This window comes from Mangifera indica, chromosome 16 (genome assembly GCF_011075055.1).
Source record: "Mangifera indica cultivar Alphonso chromosome 16, CATAS_Mindica_2.1, whole genome shotgun sequence".
NCBI lineage: Eukaryota > Viridiplantae > Streptophyta > Magnoliopsida > Sapindales > Anacardiaceae > Mangifera > Mangifera indica.
Window position 1 is genome coordinate 3267046 of NC_058152.1, and position 20630 is coordinate 3287675.

Below are 20630 nucleotides of genomic sequence, written 5' to 3' on the forward strand. Positions count from 1 at the left end.
AGTAAAATTTTAAAAACTTAAATATCAATTTTTTTTGGGTTAAAATTCTTTGTTAGGCATAATGGTTAAAATGTTATTTAATTATAAATATTTTAATAAACTAAAATTTTATTATATTTTCTTTTTTTAATTTAAAAACTAATAATTTTCTCTATTTAAACTTTGAAAATTTACCTTTTCATTTTTGGGTTTTTTTTCTTACACTGACAATCATCTCTGTTCCAATTGTCGACTAACCTTTCTATCATCTCCCTCCCTAATAGTTTTCACATAATTTGGCTGAAATGGTAAAATGATGTTATACAATCTCTACTTTGATCAAACGACACTCAGACATGTGTATTATTATCCATGCAACATGCAATAAAATAAGAAAATAAAGTCCCATGTAAGCATTAGGGAGCATAGTTAAACAACAAATCTAGTAATCTTGACCAAAAGGATTAAACAACCAACAAAATTATAGCAAAGACTTTACCCATGTGATGGTTTGTACTGAATTGAGTCGGTCCAATACATTTGCCTAAATTAGACCAAACATACCAAGAAATGCATACACCTATTAATTGGCTAAAATTTTACATAATTCACCGACATACCTTTTAATTAGCTTGTCAACAATCTTCTAATTTTAATACATGTCACAGTTCTAGCTGGTTGGATCCCATATTTGAAAATTTTCTCTTTCTACATTCATTAGCACTCTTGTAAAGAACAAGCATGATAAGTTTCTAATTTGTTATCCAAATAATTTTAAAAAATTCATAATTTACAGAAGGATAACTCATTTTAGAGGTCATCATTAATATTTGATAAATGGATAAATACCCAAAAATAGAAAAAGGAAGTATCATTTGATCCATCTTTTCATTGGAGGAAACATAGAAGTTAAAAACTAAGTTGTATCACACACCACACCACTTATGAAAAGGTAACAGAATTAATTGATGGTAAAGGTGAGTGGGTCTCTTGATGGATAAGTAAGTGATAATAGAGGGGATTTCATACGTAAAAAGATATGAGTTGTTGGATCAATTATTGAACTTAAGATTTTATTTGTGCAACGTGATTAGTTCGATTTTGAAAGGATAATTCAATTTTGATAAGAGTTTTTGTTAAAAAAAATAAGGAATAAACTAAAGTTTACGGTTTTGGGTTTAAGTTTTTATATAAAGAGCAATTCTATATATACAAATTTTGAGTACATAAAATAGATATATATATATATATATATATATATATATCATTATGTAATTAGGTATTATTTTATCTTTAATTCAAAATCATTCAATCATATGATGATACATCATTTGTGTATCTATTTTGTGTGCTTAAAGTGTATACATATAGTTTTATTTTTATATAAAAATGAGTAATATTATGTGTACATATTGTTAATACACAATTTAGATACATAAATGATGTGTTCCCATATGATTAAGTGTTATTTTATCTTTAATTCAAAATTATTTAATTATATGATAATACATAATTTATATATCTAAATTGTGCATAAAAAATTTATATATATAGTTTTATTGTGTAAAAATATTTATAATTTTCATACTTAGAAAGTTTATTGCATTGTTGTACACCTAATTAATCATCAATAAAAAGAATAAGTTTGAAATTAATTAGTGCATATTTGATGATATTTACCTGGCATTAATCCGTATCAGCATGTTTTGATTAATCCGTAATTGGTACTTATTGCTTGATTTGCCGTGGCCTATCATTAGTTAAGACTGTAATGGATTGAATAAATATAGATTTGAATCAATCACAATTATAAAGTTAACAAATAATTAGTGAAATTCAAATTCAGGTAAATATTTTTATTGAAGACAAATTTAAGGGTTTACTGCATTATTAAAATTATGTATACATATTTTTTATATATAATTTGGATACTTAAATTATGTGTTATCATCTGATTGAGTGATTTTGAATTAAAAATAAAATAATACTCAATCACATAATGATATATTATTTGTGTACATAAATTATGTATTAAAATTGTATACAAATAATATTACTCATAATTTATCTAAAAAAATTATTATTATTTATAGACTTGATAATTCATACTATCAAATCTTATATTATTAAATTAAAATCATATCAAAATTTTTAAATTTTAATCTAATTCAAATTATGTTTGAATTCGCTTAACACAATTTGAATTAACTCAAATTATGTAACGGGTCATATCATGTTGAAACACAATCATGTTAGAGTTTAAATTAAAGGATTCATTCATATCATATTTGCCAACTTTTCAATACACCCACACTAGCTGTAAATCTCATACCTTCAACTTTGTGATTCCGTTCACACCACCACCGAAGAAAAAAAAACAAAGAAGAAGAAAGAAAACTTGTCATTCCCCTTTCTTTTTCCTCGGTACGGTAATTCTAATCTCTTGGGTGGGTGTTTTCAGTGTTTCAGTTTTTTTTTTTTTTTTTTTCAATTTTTAAATTATCATCCATCATTGGCCGCCAATCGTGCAAAGCCAACTGGTGCAATCTTCTATACCCCATTCTCTTCAACATCGTGCAATGCCTCCAAAACCAAACAAAGCGCAACCGTTTCCACATTGTTGGCAACTCATTTCGCTTCGTTGTCCCACTCCCTATCCTGAAACTTGTTCTTATTCATTATTACTATCCTATAGTTTAAGACTCACGATTCATTAACATCATATTTACTAGCAAAAAAATACCAATACAAACATGAGTTGATTCAGTTTTAGGTTGATCTGTAGTAGAGTTTATGTTAAAAACTTGTAACTTTAATCCATTTATTTAAGAAAAACTGAAATTTTTACTCTAACTTGAGTCTACGTATACATTTATATCATACTTTTTACGTTTTAAATATTTTTATTATTTTATATGTTAGAATACCTAAATTGTCTTTACCTTCAACCTTCTGAAATTAGAACAAAGGTAGTAATATTACTTTTTTTTTTATGCGCTATAGAGAGAATTTATGTGGATATTTGGTATCAATATTTGAAATAAGATTTATATATATGTGTTAGATAAGATCAAGTAAATTTAAAATTTTTGAGTTTAAATTTTTTAAATTAAATCTACAAAAATTATAAACTCACTTGTTCTTGTCTCCCTAAATTTTGGTTGGCGTCAATCTCATATTGAAGTAACACATAAAAAAAAATCCAAGATGCCACCTATGAAGAGCATGCACTAAAGGATTTGACGTTGAATATGTAAAAAATACATCATATAATATATATATATATATATATATATATATATATATATATATATATATATATATATATATATATATATATATATAAAATCTAAAAAATTATAAACTCACTTGAGCTTGTCTCCCTAAATTTTGGTTTGCGTCAATCTCATATTGAAGTAACACATGAAAAAATAATCCAAGATGCCACCTATGAAGAGCGTGCATTGAAGGATTTGACGTTGAATATGTAAAGAATACATCATATAGTATATATATATATATATATATATATATATATATATATATATATATATACACACACACCAAGAAGCAAAGCAAGTATGACATGGAATATTTGTGCAGGGAATATTACAGAGAAGCGTGCGAGGAATACTTTTGAATGCTTGTTTCTTTCATTCATGTGAATGTACAACAAGTTTGCACAAAAAAAAAAAAGAATTGAGTAGAATGGAAAAAAACAAAAAAAAATTCGGAGGGCTGGCACCAAGGGATTGGCGTCGCCAACCCGTTCTTCGTCTAAAAAGCTTTTACACTTGAATTTTCATATTTTATAATCATCAATACAATATTATAAGAAGTTTAAATAATAAAAACAATATGAAATTGAGTGAAATGTAAGAAAATAGGAAAAAATAAATTCGAGGGTTAATGTCGTCAACCCGTTCTTCATCTAAAAATTTTTTAAACTTGAATTTTTGTATTTTATATCGGTCAATATAACATTATAACAATTTGAAACAGTAAAAACAATATGAAATAACAATATTAAATATTCTAACAACATGAAATCATAACAAAATTAAATTTCACATGAAGTTATAAACATGAATTTACCATATATTATTTAATTTTAAATTGTTCATACAGGCTTAAATCAAAACTAACCTAAATATAGATAATTTTCCTATGAAATCTTTATAACAAATGTCAATCCTCTAAATAAATTTAGTAATTTTTGTCTTTCCCTCCCTTTTGTCTAATTTAAATCTTTTATGATAGTTTTATTATGGGTTTTATTGTTTAATCACATATTTTCTCTGTTAAAAAAGTATTTTTCTTATACTATAGAGATTCTTTCTTCGTTGGAAAACTGAAAAAAAAGAAAGAGATAATATTCTTTTTTTCTATATACATGAGTTACATTAATAAAAAATATTTTTAAAAAATAAAATATTATTCTAATATTTTTATTTAGATTTTAAGGTAAATAATATATATATATACTATTAAAAAAAAGATAAAAATTTTAATTTTCTTTTACATATATTTATGATTAAAAAAAGATAAAAATTCCAATTTTCTCTTATTTAATACCATATCGGGTTAACTGATTTTTGTCTACTCTATCTATGGCTATACATTTTTATTTATTTGGATAGCCGATGGCATAAAACAAATTTTTTATTTTAAATGATAAATCAATGGATAATATTCATTCTAAGCAATGACAGTTGTTTGCAATAACGTGATCATCAGCATCACGAAAGCAGATGTTACAATGATTGTGTCTACAATACAATGCCAAATAATTTTAATTTTGCCAAGGCTTATTCTGTTGCATGAGGGCAAAAGACTTGTGGGTGATAAGGTGTAGCCACAGGATAGGTGTCTCAGCTTCTCTCTCCCTCTCGGTCTCCCTTCGTCCTAGCTCTGGTCATCCTCATCTCTTGGTCGTCTTTGTTTGAAAATGCAGTTGAAGATGATAATGACATCGAAAGTGCCCACGGATAAAAATCTTTAAAAAAAAATATCATGTTTTAAACTTTAAATTAAAAAATATATATTATATTTTTAAATTAAAAAAATGATAAAATTTTAATTTATTAAATATTTTTAGTTAAATAATGTTTTTATACTTAATATTAATAATTAATTTTAATAAAAGAGTACATTTTTTAAAATTAATAGGTATGAGTATAGAGTTTTACTAAACATTGGGTGGGAATAAGTGTTTTAGCCATTGCATGATTATGGAACAGAAGTTAAAGCCTTCACGCTTTCAAGTTCAATTTTCCACGCTCGTGCTCGTACGCAAGTCCACAAAAAAAATGCACAAATGATTAGTTTATTCGATAATTTGATATTCTCTCTTTGATGTAATAAAGAGACAAACGACCGAGTGAGTAATGTCTTGGCTAGAATTTGTCATATAAATCCACACACAAAAACAAATCTTCCTTGAACGGTCATTCTCAATATAGGCATGAAAAGAATAGAAAATGTGATTCATGCATCCCCCCGACATGAAGTACTTGTATCACTTTTCGCTTATTTCAAACTCAAATCCATCAAATATTGGAAAACTGATGATATCTTGTTTTACTAGACTTCTTCCATACATCCATTGAATCCATGTACAATCCTTGCCCAATATGTTTGAACAAGTCAGATTTCATTCATATTATTGATGAATGAATTTAGGGTGTATTTAGTAAGGGAACATTTTTTATAAAAAATAAAAAATTATTATAAAGGTAGATTATTTAATATATTTAATAAAAATTGAAAGGTATAAATAATTATTAATTTGATTAAATTATTAAAATTTTTTTTTAGTATAGTTATCTCAAAATATTATTTTTGTTATTTGTTATATTAATTAAAAATAGAGATATTTTTATCATAAAAAATAATAAATAAGGGTATAATTATAACAAAATTAAGATTCACATAACAATCTTATAATACCTAAAGTTAAATCGATAATTATATTATCTTTTTGTATTACATAACTATCACATTACAAATCAAATAAATTAATATTAATGATAAAAAATAAATTACCAAGAATATATTCCATTACCATCAGCCAAACAACGGTTTATGGGTCATCTGAACTGCTTTATGATCACTTACGTCATTTTGCTGGCAAGGAAACAGATGAGAGGTGACGCAATGCTATAAATAGAAAAAGGGTGAAACAAGGCGTGCAAGAGCGAAAGAAAGAGGAAGTAGGTGCAATGCAAGAGAGGCCACTATCAGAGCAAATGCAGTGAATGCGTGTGCTCATCCATGAGATCATCGTGGTCCTAATTGATCAGATATGTTTGTCATTGACTGAGGAATTACCAAACATTGACAAAAGAATATAACACCGATGCTTATCTATAACCCTTGTAGTTTCAATGTCATGCAATAATGTAGAGAGAAAAGATGTTAAAAGTAGATTAATAATACAAATAAGAATGGACACTCAAAAGAAATAGCCATGGTAGGGAAGTTTTCGATCAAAATTAAAGGTATGTATGATCGATTTTAAACCGTAAAATTAGGTTAAACTATTTAAAAATTATGGATTAGTTTGATTTTGTTTGAATTGATAAATTTTTTAAAAAAAGTTTTCAGTTTAGTTTACAATTTAGACAATTTTTAAATCAAATTAAATCATAAATCATATTTTTTAAAACACAAATATATATAGGTAGACAAATTTTTTTAATAAACAGTTATGTGTAAAACCTATGTATTTATTTATTTTCTTTATATGTATATTTTATATATTTATTTTACGTGTTTATATTATATTTTAAAAAATTATAATTCAATTAATTTTATTAAATAATATATATATATATATATATATATATATATATATATATATATATATATAAAAGTAAATGATTTTAACATATTCAAACTATAATTTAAACTGAATCAAATCGTATTGTTTCAATTTGGTTCGATTTAAAATTTTTTCAAATATTTTTAAGTTTGATTTAAAAAGGTTCTCAAATCGTAATAAACTAGATTATATATTTTTTTTTAATCAAAATCTACACAAATAGGGTTATGGCATGGTAAACTTGACCCCCTGTTTTTTTAAAACCCATTAGTTGAACCATTATTTTGCCATATGAGGCATTAGCAATCACAATTGCGGTGTGAGTGTTAAGATCATAGAGTCTAATTCAAAATCGAATTAGTTTTCGTTAAATATGACTAAGAATAAAAATTTGTTTTTCTTTTAGAAATATGACCAAGAATAAGAATAAAAAATTGTATTAGGAATTAAATTAAGAGTTTTACTAAGATATGAGATATAAGAGTCTTAATAGAAATCTTATATAACAATTTTACCTAATGAATTTTGTCATTCCAAAACTTCATGGAAAAACAAATTAATCACCTCAATATAGATAAATTTCAAATGCTCTACAAAATCAAAAAACATATCTCAATCAAGTATTTCTATAACCCTACAAGTTTTATTTCAGTATTTGATGACAGATTAGAATAATTTTATTTGTTTTTGTAAATTTATCATACACAAACTTGTTAGACTGTAACTCTACGATCAGGTTTTCTGCAACATGAAGAAACCAACCACCCAGTTTGCTCTCCATTATATCTGCCTCCAGCCTTTACGACGGCGCTTCATCTTGCTTCTCGTATAATGATTTGTCACTTCGTGTATCATAGCTTTTTTGCTTGAAATGGAGTGCTTTTGTTTGTTTCGCAGGCAACAACGATGAATCAGTTGCATGCATGCATGGGTGTAGTTAAGCTAAAGTTAGGAATGTGATTAGCATCAATTCATCTCTTTCCTCATTCGAACGTACAATTTCTAGTGGATTTACTTTACTTACAGTACGGGCGAGTCGATCGATAATGGAGATTTATCTGGAATAAACGTCTTCTGATTTTACCTTCCATTTATGTCTGTGGACGTGATTCACAAGAGCTTAAGAACCTGATTGACTGTGTTAGGGCTCAGCAAAAGTTTAAAGAAAGAATATGGCAAATTTTTGGTTAAATAACAACTTCTAAAAGTGTATTCTGCTTTTGATGGTACTGGATGTTTTCAGAAAGCAGTCGCAGAGGCAAAAGATAGAATCCAATTGTAATAGAAAGTCTTTTTGTTTTGCCATTCTTGATGTTGTTTCATTCAAATTCTACCAAACTTTTTGTGCTGATTGTCTAAATAAATTTGGCAGCAGCCAACTAGGGTAAGCTGATCCGCATGCTGTTAAACTTTGTTGTTCCGTGTTGAAATTGAATTACTTCTAGACATAAAATTAAATAAAAGTAAGATACTAGGGTTAAACAAAACTTATAAAACACTACAATTAAAAAAAAAATTCTTAGTTAATCTCTGTTATATTTGTGAAACTCTAACTTATCTGAAACCTTAATTACTAGTGCAGTAGTCTTGAACTTCTAAGAAGAAAGTCTGAATTTGAGTTTTTATCATGCCATCCAACTACTCTGGCAGGTTCCCCAGCTAAAAACAAAAGCGAAAATTCAAACTTATATTCTGAAGAATGTTTCTTCAGACAACTCAAAACATAATGGAATTAAAGTCTTCGCAAGGAAATTAATAAACATATGAAGATGACTATCTATCTTAGACGACTTAAAACAAAAAACTAAGAAGAGAAAGAACAGTAAATTGGGTGAAAAGTCAAGAACATTACAGCCATATGTTCATAATATAGAGACACGGATTTCTGCTAAGCAGCAGACAATTATTTATTTTTAATTCATGCACCTACGTTAGACCAAGGACCGAAGAGAAATTACAGACGTATTAATATTTAATTAAGTTTTTTTTGAAGCTTCTAATGTAATTAACTTCCTAATTAAATTACAGTTGGCAGTCATTGGTGGAAGACGTAGTTGAGCAGCCAGTAAAGTCCGAGGCCTTTACTATGTCAACGTCGTGGCCTTTCTTTGGGCAGTAGTTGAAAGGTCAATTCTCATTCATATTGCATTAAAAAATTGCCTAAAGAAAATGGCGTTCCCGACCAAATTAATACTTTAATTAGTTTAGCAGATTTGTTTTAATTTTCCTTGATTTTTACAGATAATCTCTGTTAGACTTCGTGTTCTGTCTATGAAAACCCAACCATTTGCTGTTTTCATGATCATGCTTTGGAGTTGTTTTTACGGGAGTTTATATCATTCGGTATCAAAGTTATTATCATATCTCATATTCACAATTGTATAACATAAATGGTGATATTAATATTATAATATTTATTCGAAACAAATAGAGAGTTAATGTAAAACTAGTTTACATGACCGTCAAGATTACGAAATATGATGATATTTTAATATTTTAAGTATAAGGTATATAAATTAAATCTCACATTGAAAATATGAGTTTTTGATGTAAGATTTATATGATTTTAGATTTAGAGATGTTAAAAAATATATGATAATCGAACCAAACCGGTTTTTTAATTGAAAACCAAACAAAAAAAAATAAATAATTTGAAAAATTGATTCAAATACTAATTCAAAAATATAAAAAAATTAATTTTTTGATTTGTTTATTAGTTTGTCAAAATTTTAAAATCGATAAACTGAACTGAATTTGTTTTAAAAAACTTGAATAACAAATTAATAAAATATTAAACTTTTTTTAAATTAAAAAAATAATAAAATATGATAATTCTTTAAAATTTGATTCAAAACTATCAAAAATTAAGTTTGATTAATTAGTTTTTTTACTTTAATTTAAAATTAATTAATTTTAATTTAACTTATAATTTTCTTCAAATTGAAAATCCAATTTAGTATAAAAACTTATAAAATTGATCCAATTAACCGATTTTGAATACTATTATTTATACTCTTCAACATCATTAATTAACTTTTTATATATAATTTTTCAAAATTGATATATCATGGGGTATTTATGAATGAAATGACTGAAATAATTTTTAATACGTTATGTCTCAAGGAAAAAAAACAGGTATAATTCATCCAAATGGCAAGAGAAAATTACAGTTTAATTTTATTTTAAGAGGGCTGTCTGCTTTGTGTGGTGCTGAAAATGGCACCTGTAAAGCGAAATGAAAGAGACAAATTCATTATTTTATGTGGGGGAAAAAATGAAAATTATGTAATATGATTCTTCATTGGTCCCACTTCGGTCGAAAAGGATAAATCGATAGAGACTTAAAATATTTATGTAATAAGAGACAATAAACAAAGTTAAAAATATATAATGAGAAAATGGCCTTTGCCGTACAACACATCATATTGTACTGATTGATCGTCCTTAGGGGTAAGATTATATGGCTAAGGCTTTTTGTGTAATTTTAATTAATAAAAATATGAATTATTTATATTTTAAATATATTTTTTAGAGTTTTTCAATTTAAAATATATTAAACAAGTATTTCTATTTTTTATAAAAAATTTTAAAGTGTAAAAATACTCTTTATATTTTTAATTAATTACCATAATATCATAATTATATAAAATAAAAAATCAAATTTTTTATTATTCAAATCTCTAATCGCTTTTGATAATTTTTTATGATAATGGAATCTTGATTATATATTATGTTATATTTAGTTTAATAATCAATTAGATATTTTATATTTAAATTATTAACCCGAAGATCTATGAAAAATGTTAAAATTATGTTTAACATTATTATATTTTTGGAAACATATTATAGACGATGTGTTATATTAAACTTGTATATACACGTTTTGTATCTGAAGTTTACGAATATTTTTTTATAAATGTATTTTTTACTATTTATCGTATTATATCTGTACTGTTTTTTTTTTTATTCCCATATTTACTAACTAGGTTTGCAACATCAATCTCAATCTTGCTTGCCCAAATGGTAATTTGAATGGAAAAAGAGTTGATTTCAATCATAAGAAAGTTCAAATTCCTTTCAATGATATTTCATAATTGAATTCTTGATTTAGCTGATCTAATGATTATGGGGTATTTGATATAGTCAAGTCTATTATAATGAATATTTAGTTCTCCCAAGGTACATAAAATCCTGTTGAATAAGAAAAATCTTAAATCCAATTATTGGTCTCACAACTATTACATTGGGTAAGTTGATAATTTAATCTTGAATGATACAACACTATCATATTGTAATAACTGGTTCTTCTGAAGGGAAAGTTTATATAGCTAACACAGACTTGTGTAATTTTTGAAAAAAAAAACCTTTAGCAACATCAATCTTAGTCTTGTTTGTCCGAAGGGTAATTTGAGTGATAAGATCCTAGTTTTATTTGTCCGAAGGATAATTTGAATGATAAAAGAAGAGATTTCAATAGTAAGAAAGTAAAGATTTTAAATCTTCTTTAACGACATTTCATCATTGAACTTCTAACTTAACTAACTTAGTGATTGTGGGGCACTTACTTAGTGTGGTATGGTCTATTATAATGAATAATTAGTTCTTTGAAGTTACAGAAAATCCAACAAAGTAAAAAAAATCTTGATTTAATGATCAATCTCACAATTATTATAATGAATAAGTGAAAAGTTTAATTTTAAAATGTTATTAGAAGAAATTTAAATTCATTTTTTTTTATATATAAAACCTCTTAATTATCACTCAAACTACCCTTCGGGAGAAAAATCTAGACTTTACTGAGCCACATGAGTGGTTCCTATGGTTCGCTATTCTCTATCTCTTAAGATCATGCTCAGCTGCATCTCTCCTTTTCATGAGATATAATGGGGCAAGCTGCTGATCCACAACCGTCCATCCTAAAAATGAGCCAACAACTACATTCAATCACTCAAAGTTTTTGTTAGTACACAATTATTTCTTCCCATTTTTGGATTCAAATTATTAATAGCACTGCATAATTATCCCAATTCGATCGAGACAACCGAGTCCTTATGGTTATTTCTTTCTGCAATGATCACGGCTTTCACTAGTGGTCTATGAGTTGGAAAGGAAATTCATTATTTGAGCAAAGTTGAAATTTTCAGAATATAAAATTGTTAACAGGAGAGTCCTGCCCTGATTCGATGAAAGGGTAAATTTTCTCCTATAGTAATCAAACTTATATCTACTATATTAGATTAGTAATACTTTTACAAATGAAGTTGAAACTTAAAATCAGATTTTTTTTAAAAAAATTTAATATTTTATCAATTTTATTTATTGTAAAATCAATTTATTATATATTCTGTCACTGCAAAGGTGCAACATATATTATGAGATCAGTTGGTGCGCACTTGAGGGGTTTTTTTTTTTTTTATCTGTAATAACTTAAAATAATACAAAAATTAATTATTACAGAACCAATTATTGTTATAACCATAATTTATAATCATAATGAAATAATGATAAGTTGTGTTGTTCGAGCACTAATTATATTCTCTATTTATAATTATCAGCTTGTTTATATATAAAATTTAGCCTATCTAGATATTTTTCAAAGTCTAAGGGCTTTTGTTTTTTTATTTCTCATGTGCAATGCTGTAGCAGAAATTGCCTTCACAAGTAGCCGGCGCCTTCCCATCGCTATCTCATATCAACAGACTCAACCGAAAACAGCCGCGTGTTCCGGCTGACGCATAGATTCAAACCAGCCTTTTCTGACATGGAAAAATACGTGGACCCCATATGTCGGGTTTACGAAGTAAATATTACGTGTATAGGTCCACGGTGTCGGGCATTTCGGGGGACAAAATATTTGGCATGTCGCCATGACCAACTACGATCTATGCGCTTCATTCCAAAACCTACACTGCCCTCTGGCCGTGTACGTGTTCGTCGATGACGTATCACTAAGAAGAAATTCACTTCGATATTTACTATATAAACCTTGCTTCTGTCGTAGTTCTTGCACCACAGCATTTACATTTCCTCTGTATTGTCTCTTCTCCTTCCTTCTTTTCTTTGCTTAATTTGTCTCTGCTAAGTTTTCATCATGGCGGTTCTCTCAACTCCCCTTGGTCCTCCTGTTTGCGCTCAAGACGCAAAGGCGCTTCAGTTCATTGAAGAAATGACAACAAATTGTGATGCCGTTCAGGGCAGAGTTTTGGCTGAGATACTCGGCCGAAACGCTGACACTGAGTACCTACGCCGCTTTCGACTTGAAGGTGCAACAGACAGAGACACCTTCAAGTCGAGAGTTCCTGTTGTTACTTACGAGGATCTTCAGCCTGTGATCCAACGTATTGCCAATGGTGACCGCTCTCCTATACTGTCTTCTCATCCTATCTCTGAGTTCCTCACTAGGTGAGAATTGTATCAATCATTTGTCAGCCATCTCATAATTATTTTTGTCTGTTTTGTGATTTCGAGTAGTAATGTTGTGAAATTTGCAGTTCAGGGACATCGGCTGGCGAAAGAAAACTGATGCCAACCATTCATGAAGAGCTCGATCGTCGCCAGAAATTATACAGTCTTCTCATGCCGGTCATGAACCTGTGAGTAGTTTTTTCCTTCAACCATTCGGCGTAATATCACTTAAAGAAAATAATATTAACGAGAGAAAAATATCAAAGTGTTAAATATTCAATCTTTATAAATATTATTTTTATAATTTTTATAATTTATAATTTATATACATATTATAAATAAATAAATTTATAATTTTAATAAATTATAAATAATTATTAAAAATTTATTTTTTGTGTTAAAAATGATATAAAATTTTCTTATAGAAATTGTAAATTTATTTAGTTTTAATAAAAATATAAATAGTTAATTATTAAAATTACAAAAATAATATTTATAATAATCAGATTTTTTTTGCTTTCATGCGGCTCAAAAATCTATGTACATTTTATTTTATTTTTTACTTTCATGTTCATTGTTGGATGCTGCTTTTTCTTGGTTTGATGGAGGATTCGTTCTTGGTGAAAACTCAGATTGATATATTGTTAATGTGACAGATACGTGCCAGGACTGGACAGAGGGAAGGGCTTGTACTTTCTCTTCATTAAAGCAGAAACAAGGACCCCAAGTGGGCTGGTGGCACGGCCAGTGCTCACAAGCTACTACAAGAGCGAACACTTCAAAACAAGACCATATGACCCTTACAATGTTTACACCAGTCCCAATGAGGCCATTCTTTGCCCCGACTCTTTCCAGAGCATGTACACACAGATGCTCTGTGGCCTCATCATGCGCGAAGAAGTTCTTCGAGTAGGTGCGGTCTTCGCTTCTGGCCTTCTCAGGGCCATCAGTTTCCTTCAACAGAATTATAAGGAGCTTGCCCTCGACATCTCTTCAGGAACCTTAAACCCTAAGGTCACAGATCCTTCAATCAGAGACCGAATGGGGAAAATCCTGCAGCCAAACCCACAACTCGCTGAGTTCATCACCAAAGAGTGCTCAAAGGAAAACTGGGAACGCATTATCACCAGAATCTGGCCTAACACTAAGTATCTTGATGTGATTGTCACGGGAACCATGGCTCAGTACATTTCCATACTTGAATATTATGGGGGTGGTTTGCCAATGGCTTGCACTATGTATGCTTCCTCTGAGTGCTACTTTGGGTTAAATCTTAACCCAATGTGTAAACCCTCTGATGTTTCTTACACTATTATGCCAAACATGGCTTATTTCGAGTTTATGCCACATGAACCTGACTGCGCAGCTGCTCCTTCTCGTGACTCACCTCCTCGACTCGTTGATCTTGCCGAAGTTCAAGTGGGTAAAGAATACGAGCTAGTGATCACAACGTATGCAGGCTTGTGCAGATACCGTGTTGGCGACATTCTCAAAGTGACAGGCTTCTACAACTCTGCCCCGCAATTTCGTTTCATCAGGAGAAAGAACGTGCTCTTGAGCATTGACTCGGATAAAACAGACGAGGCTGAGCTGCAAAACGCCATTGAAAATGCTTCATCACTTCTGAAGGAATTCAACACTAGCGTTGTTGAATACACAAGTTTTGCTGACACAACTTCCATCCCTGGTCACTACGTGATTTACTGGGAGTTACTCGTTAAGGATCCAGCTAACTCACCGAGTGATGAAGTGTTGAACAAATGCTGCCTAGCAATGGAGGAAAAATTAAACTCGGTGTATCGACAAGGCCGAGTTGCAGACCATTCAATTGGACCGCTTGAGATCAGAATAGTAAAAAATGGCACATTTGAGGAGTTGATGGACTATGCAATTTCAAGAGGTGCATCGATTAACCAATACAAGGTGCCAAGGTGTGTAAGCTTCACCCCCATCATGGAGCTCCTCGACTCAAGAGTAATCTCAGTGCATTACAGCCCAGCTGAGCCTCACTGGACCCCGGAGCGACGTCAAAATTAACTTCAAGTCGAAAATAAGGAATAAAGTTACGTTTAAATTAGCATTTGTTTGTTTTATTTTAGCTTTTAAAAAGTGTCTTTTGGTGCCTTTTGAATTTTCCAAAGGGTTCGAGTTTGTGAAATAAGTTCGTATGATCCCTCTGTTGGCATGATGTGATTGTCAAAGCGTGTCTCCTTTCCTGGCATCTTTCTGTGTTTTTGCTTTCTTTTCTTTTAACTTTCCTAAAAGTTCACATGCGGTAGCAATGTTTCAAAAACTCGCTGATGCCATAAATAAAATAAAATAAATTTATATTACGTTGTGAGTAGGCTTTATTTGAATGGATTTTTGCGCACGTGCTAGATATTCCTTGGCTACTAGGTTTTAATTTTTTGTGGTAGGGAAAGCATATCACATGGGTTTCAGTTTTTTTAAATTTTTTTAAAGGAAATTTACTTTTATGGGTCAGTCACATTAAATAAATAAATTTTATTTAATAAATAAAAAATTTAATTTGAAAATATTATAAAAAAAATTAAACTTATATTATCATTCAAACTATTTTTAAAAGACTCTCACAAGTTTTAATAGGTAGATATATATTTTTTTTATAATAAGATATTTTATTCGAATTGATTGGACTTTGAAAAAGTCAAATTCCTTTTTTAAAACCAAATTAATTATACTAAATAGATAAAATTTTAAGTTCAACGATTAATCTTACAATTATTAGATCGAGTTAGTAAAAAATATAATTTTGATATGTAACTGGGTGAATTGAAACATAACTTTTTACCTTAAAATCACACTCATTTACTACTAAAACTATCCTGTTAGGAAATACATACTATATATAAATGTGGATCGGTTGATTTTGTTCCTAGGGCTATGGCAGCCTTATCCTGGAGATCTCGTTTTGTTATTTTTACTTTCATGTTAAATATGTAAAGCACTATAAATTAACTGCAAAGCTTTTTCATTTTTAACTAGCAAAAATCCACAGAGGGTATCTATGTCTTGACCTTATCGCCCTTCTTTCCTCACTTTCACTTGTCGATCCCCTATCTCTGTCACTTTCACCATTGCAGCACATCTTTAATTTGAAGGCCGGTGGCCTATTAATATTTTTTTAATCAAAGTAAGTAGCCGCTTCTAAAAAGTTTACCTTTAATGTCCCTCAAATCTAAAGTGCAAAAAGTAAATCTTTGAATGTCACCATGCAAGTAAAAACCCTAACAACGAAATTTAATCATGCCATTAAAAGTTCAAATCCAGCTGAACCCAGAAAGTTGAATGTGAAAAGAATTCGAGAAATGAAGCTTAGCAGCCTCTTTAATTAATAAATTTTTATATAATTCCAATTAAAGAGGCGGCTAAAGCAACAGAAATTGTTTCCAATGACAAATCTAATGGTAAGGCGGCTAAGAGATGGCAACGAAAAAAATATAAGCTCTGGTTGATGATCACCTTTGTCCCCCAAACGTTGGACATTGAATACTTTGGCTATCAATTAATAAGGAAGAGGCAAATTATTGCCAACATCTCCATCAACCACTTTGCTAGCCCTTCCGTGCTGCATCTGTAACCATCCATTCATTCATCTCATGTTTTAATTTTTCAGAGAACAATATCACATAACCACTTTGATTACATAATAAGTACATATTTGTGTATATCATTGTATAATTAGATATTATTTTATACATATTTTAAATATGTATTTATTTATTTATTCAAAGTAGATAGATATAACATTATTAAATTAATAAATATGAATGTTTATACAAATTTTGCATACCTGATTAAAGTTACTCATCCCCAGGGAAAAATCTGCATTGTAAAATTTGCCGTACTCGGACAGGCTGATATAGTCGACTAACTCCGGTGCTCCTCTCTCGGCACTCCCACCTGGGTACTGGTTGCTATGAAGACACGGCGACGGCGACTGAAGCGTTTCCCCGAATAGTTGTGACTGATTTCTGAGAATTAAGTTTAGACTAAAATCAATGCACAGGAGAATATCTCTAGTTTGTTGGATGAACATAAGGACGCACCTCAAGGGCTGAAATGGAGTTGAATCAGCAAAATTTGAAGCCAGAAATTGTGTTTCATGTTGCTGAGGCCAGTTCAAGAAATAATTTCCGAACATCAAACTTGCATTCGGGAGATGCAGTGGTTTCTAATTGCAGCAGAAAGGAAATGGAATGATTACATCTCAGCGAGCATAGTTTTTTAATTGCCTTTCCACATTAAAACGAAAAATAGGAACATACCTCCAAATTGTAACTCAGCTGGATAGCCAATTTTGCTTCCAAGGATTCCTGCATAATCATCAATGGCTGTGTCAATTTTATGATTTACGTATAAATTTCATGTGTTGGAAATTTTGGATGTGGGCTAATATTAATTATAGTTTTAGTTTAATAAAATTGAATAATTGAATAGTCTACTACAAGTTTATAAAAGGACTTGAGTGATCAATAAAAATAAATTTAATATACTTAAAGGTTAGATGGATAACATAAGTATGAGTCTTGAGAGTTATTGAATTTTATTAAATCAATTAACCTACTACATATTGACTAAGTCATTGCTTTAAAAACCTAATACAGTATATTTGCAGTATAGTTTATCTATTGAAAATTGTTATTCATGGAGGTTTATAAAATAGAAGGTTAAGTAATGTCGAGAGGAAATCTCAACAGTTTTATGGATTCAGATTGTATAATAATTCAGGTATTTATAAAACCCTAAATTTAATTCAATATTTTATATCATATGCATAGATATTGAAATTAAGATTGATTGATTTATTTTATTTAGTGTATGCAAAATAACCCGGAGATGCATGATATTTTACCTTGTGAATACTAACGAGTTTCAAAGTTTCTTCCAGGATCTGCTCATGGCTCTCAGCTTCACTTATTGTTTTGATGGAGCTTGGACTTCTTACAAAGAACCTACAAAAACAGAAGTTTTCTCAGGTTTTTCTATTGAAACTTAGACATATTATTGGCCTAAAATATGAAGATCTCAAGTTTAATATTCCATACTGTAATTGCCTCTCCACTTCTTCCAGTTCAGCATGGCGAAAACTTATCTCAGTTTTAAGTTCCTGTAATCCGGCAAGACTGATTAATTTACTTTGTTTATAATCTGACACTAATAAAAGATCATTTAACTGCTTAATTTGTTCTGCTGTTACCTCCAATCGAGAATCAATACTCATTCTGCCCTCCCTATCACTGTTGACATAAAATTTATATCAAATAATTCAACCAAAAGGAAACGATTCAAAGAGATAAATTAAGAAAAGAAGGCCAACCCAGATGAGATTATTTGATGGCGGAGCTCAGCTTCGAGACACATTTGAGTAATAATCTGGCGGACCACCTGAGAATTATTAATCCATAAACATTGAGTTATTTATATATCTATTTATATATATATATATATATATATATATAAAATGGTGTATGGTGTTACTTGCCTCTTCATCATTCAGCCTTGTTGATGGGATGGCAGATGAGAAGTCATTTGAGCAAATTCATGTTCAGAAGGAAATACATCAAAGTCAGCTTAGCATTCACGTATTGGAATCTATGTCTTCATGTAAATATCTCCCAACATTTTTCCATTTATTTATTGATTTTTTTTTTTGTAAAATTAATTACAAATGCTTGGGGATTAATTAATTAAAATATTGTTTGAGAAATGTCATAGTTAATTGCGACATTATACAGAGGGACACAATTATTTCTCATCCAAACCATGGTAAAATGTCCAAGTTTTCAGTCTTAATTTCGGTTTTTTTCCCTTTAATTATTTATTTTATTTTAAATATTAATTATAATTATATTATTATATTATACAGTGGGTTGTTTTCCTCTTGTATGCATCTTTTTTGAAGTAATAGTTGAGTATCGTTTGATATTGCATCACTACAATGCAATTGTAGTTGAAATTGCATCAAAATGATGTAATTTCCAATTGTAATTGCACTAACCAATGTCTTTAAAATTGGATCAATAATCGAATCAGTTATCTTACTAATTTATGATTTGATTAGATGGTTCAATCAGTTCCTAAATTATAATATATTTTTTAAATACTATTAAATGTATATCACATTTTTTAAATATAAATAATATGTATTTAGACAATTAATATTTATTTTTTTAATAATAACTATTTAACTTTCAGACAATCATACTTTTTTAATGTTATTTATTATCGTTTTGATTTTTTCTTTTTTTATAAATATATATATATAAAAAAAACAAAAATCAGTCTTTTTTAGGGACCAAGAGATGGTTTACACTTGAACCGGTCACTCCGGTTTGATTTTAATAACTCTGACACTAACATATTGTAATTCCCATTATTATTCTGGCCGAATCGCATAATCACAATGAGATTTTGCCAAAATTAAACTTGGCCAAATGATTGAGAAACTATTTCAAATTTATTTTTTATAATTATTAACGCTAAAATTAATATAAAGTAGAGTTGAAAATAAATTTAATGGAATTTAGCGACAAAATTTTATTTGATTTAATAACTATTGCAAAGTAATATGGATATTTTTTGTCTTTTCATTAATTTTACCTTAATATATAATATAACTCACTAACAAAACCCTATAGAATGTAAGAATTTGTCATTTTTTCTTTATTTTAAAATAAAAATTTGTCTTTTTTTACTTAAAAAAGTATAAAATAGGTTTACCTTTTCTACAAAACAATTCTCAATGTATTCTTGTTATTGTCTAAGAAGTCGACTTCAATTTATAAATGCACAACTTAATTAAACCCTTTGAGACATAATTAATAACATACCGTCCACGTTGATGTTCAGGGAGATTGATGTAATGCATAAGGATTTTTTCGACCCTACAACGGAAAAATTAAACAGAATAAATTAGCCAATAAGAAACATAAAACAAGCATTAAAAGAATAAAGCAAAAATTCTACAACTAAAAAGGACCTTTTCTTTCCATCAAAAAGAATCAATTTTCCAGCAGGGGAAAATATCATAAGAGCAAGCTCCACATCACAGAGAGTTGAAAGCTCATAAGCTTTCTTGATAAGCCCACTTTTCCTTTTGGCAAAGGTGATATGCCTGTAAGTCTTATTCTCAATCTTCTTAAGCTGTAATTTAACCCTACCCATTTGTTTTTCTCCTTTCTTTTGCCTTGGAAAGGTTTTGGTTTTCTCTTCAGCACTTAGCAACATATAGCATGCAACTTTTCTTATGGGTCCACCTTCATAATTATATTTCTTAATCATCATTAATTAGCTTCTTAATTTTCGTGGTTTACCTGCCAAATTTCAATTTTATTTCAAATATTTTTTAGATTTTCCATTAAAGAGGTATTAATAAAAGACACAAAGCAGCAATAATGTC

The 20630-nt window shown here is 29.0% G+C and overlaps 2 protein-coding genes and 1 long non-coding RNA gene across 3 annotated transcripts; 1 reads left to right on the forward strand and 2 right to left on the reverse strand.

Annotated features, from left to right (window-relative positions):
- Window positions 1–2234: 2234 nt before the first annotated feature.
- Window positions 2235–3462, reverse strand: LOC123199824. Its single transcript, XR_006498432.1, has 2 exons — window positions 3349–3462; window positions 2235–2637 (listed from the first exon to the last, which is right to left on the reverse strand). It is a non-coding gene; the product is annotated as an uncharacterized LOC123199824 (long non-coding RNA).
- A 9337-nt stretch (window positions 3463–12799) lies between these two features.
- On the forward strand, window positions 12800–15540 carry LOC123198653 (probable indole-3-acetic acid-amido synthetase GH3.1). Its single transcript, XM_044613389.1, has 3 exons — window positions 12800–13204; window positions 13294–13395; window positions 13864–15540. The coding sequence occupies exons 1-3, from the start codon at window positions 12894–12896 to the stop codon at window positions 15242–15244; spliced, it is 1794 nt and encodes a 597-aa protein (XP_044469324.1). The 5' UTR covers window positions 12800–12893; the 3' UTR covers window positions 15245–15540.
- A 915-nt stretch (window positions 15541–16455) lies between these two features.
- LOC123199734 (agamous-like MADS-box protein MADS2) lies at window positions 16456–20411 on the reverse strand. Its single transcript, XM_044614785.1, has 11 exons — window positions 20211–20411; window positions 20062–20115; window positions 18714–18729; window positions 18549–18616; window positions 18429–18468; window positions 18277–18338; window positions 18084–18183; window positions 17497–17544; window positions 17278–17402; window positions 17022–17202; window positions 16456–16802 (listed from the first exon to the last, which is right to left on the reverse strand). The coding sequence occupies exons 1-11, from the start codon at window positions 20393–20395 to the stop codon at window positions 16734–16736; spliced, it is 948 nt and encodes a 315-aa protein (XP_044470720.1). The 5' UTR covers window positions 20396–20411; the 3' UTR covers window positions 16456–16733.
- Between the last annotated feature and the right edge of the window lie 219 nt (window positions 20412–20630).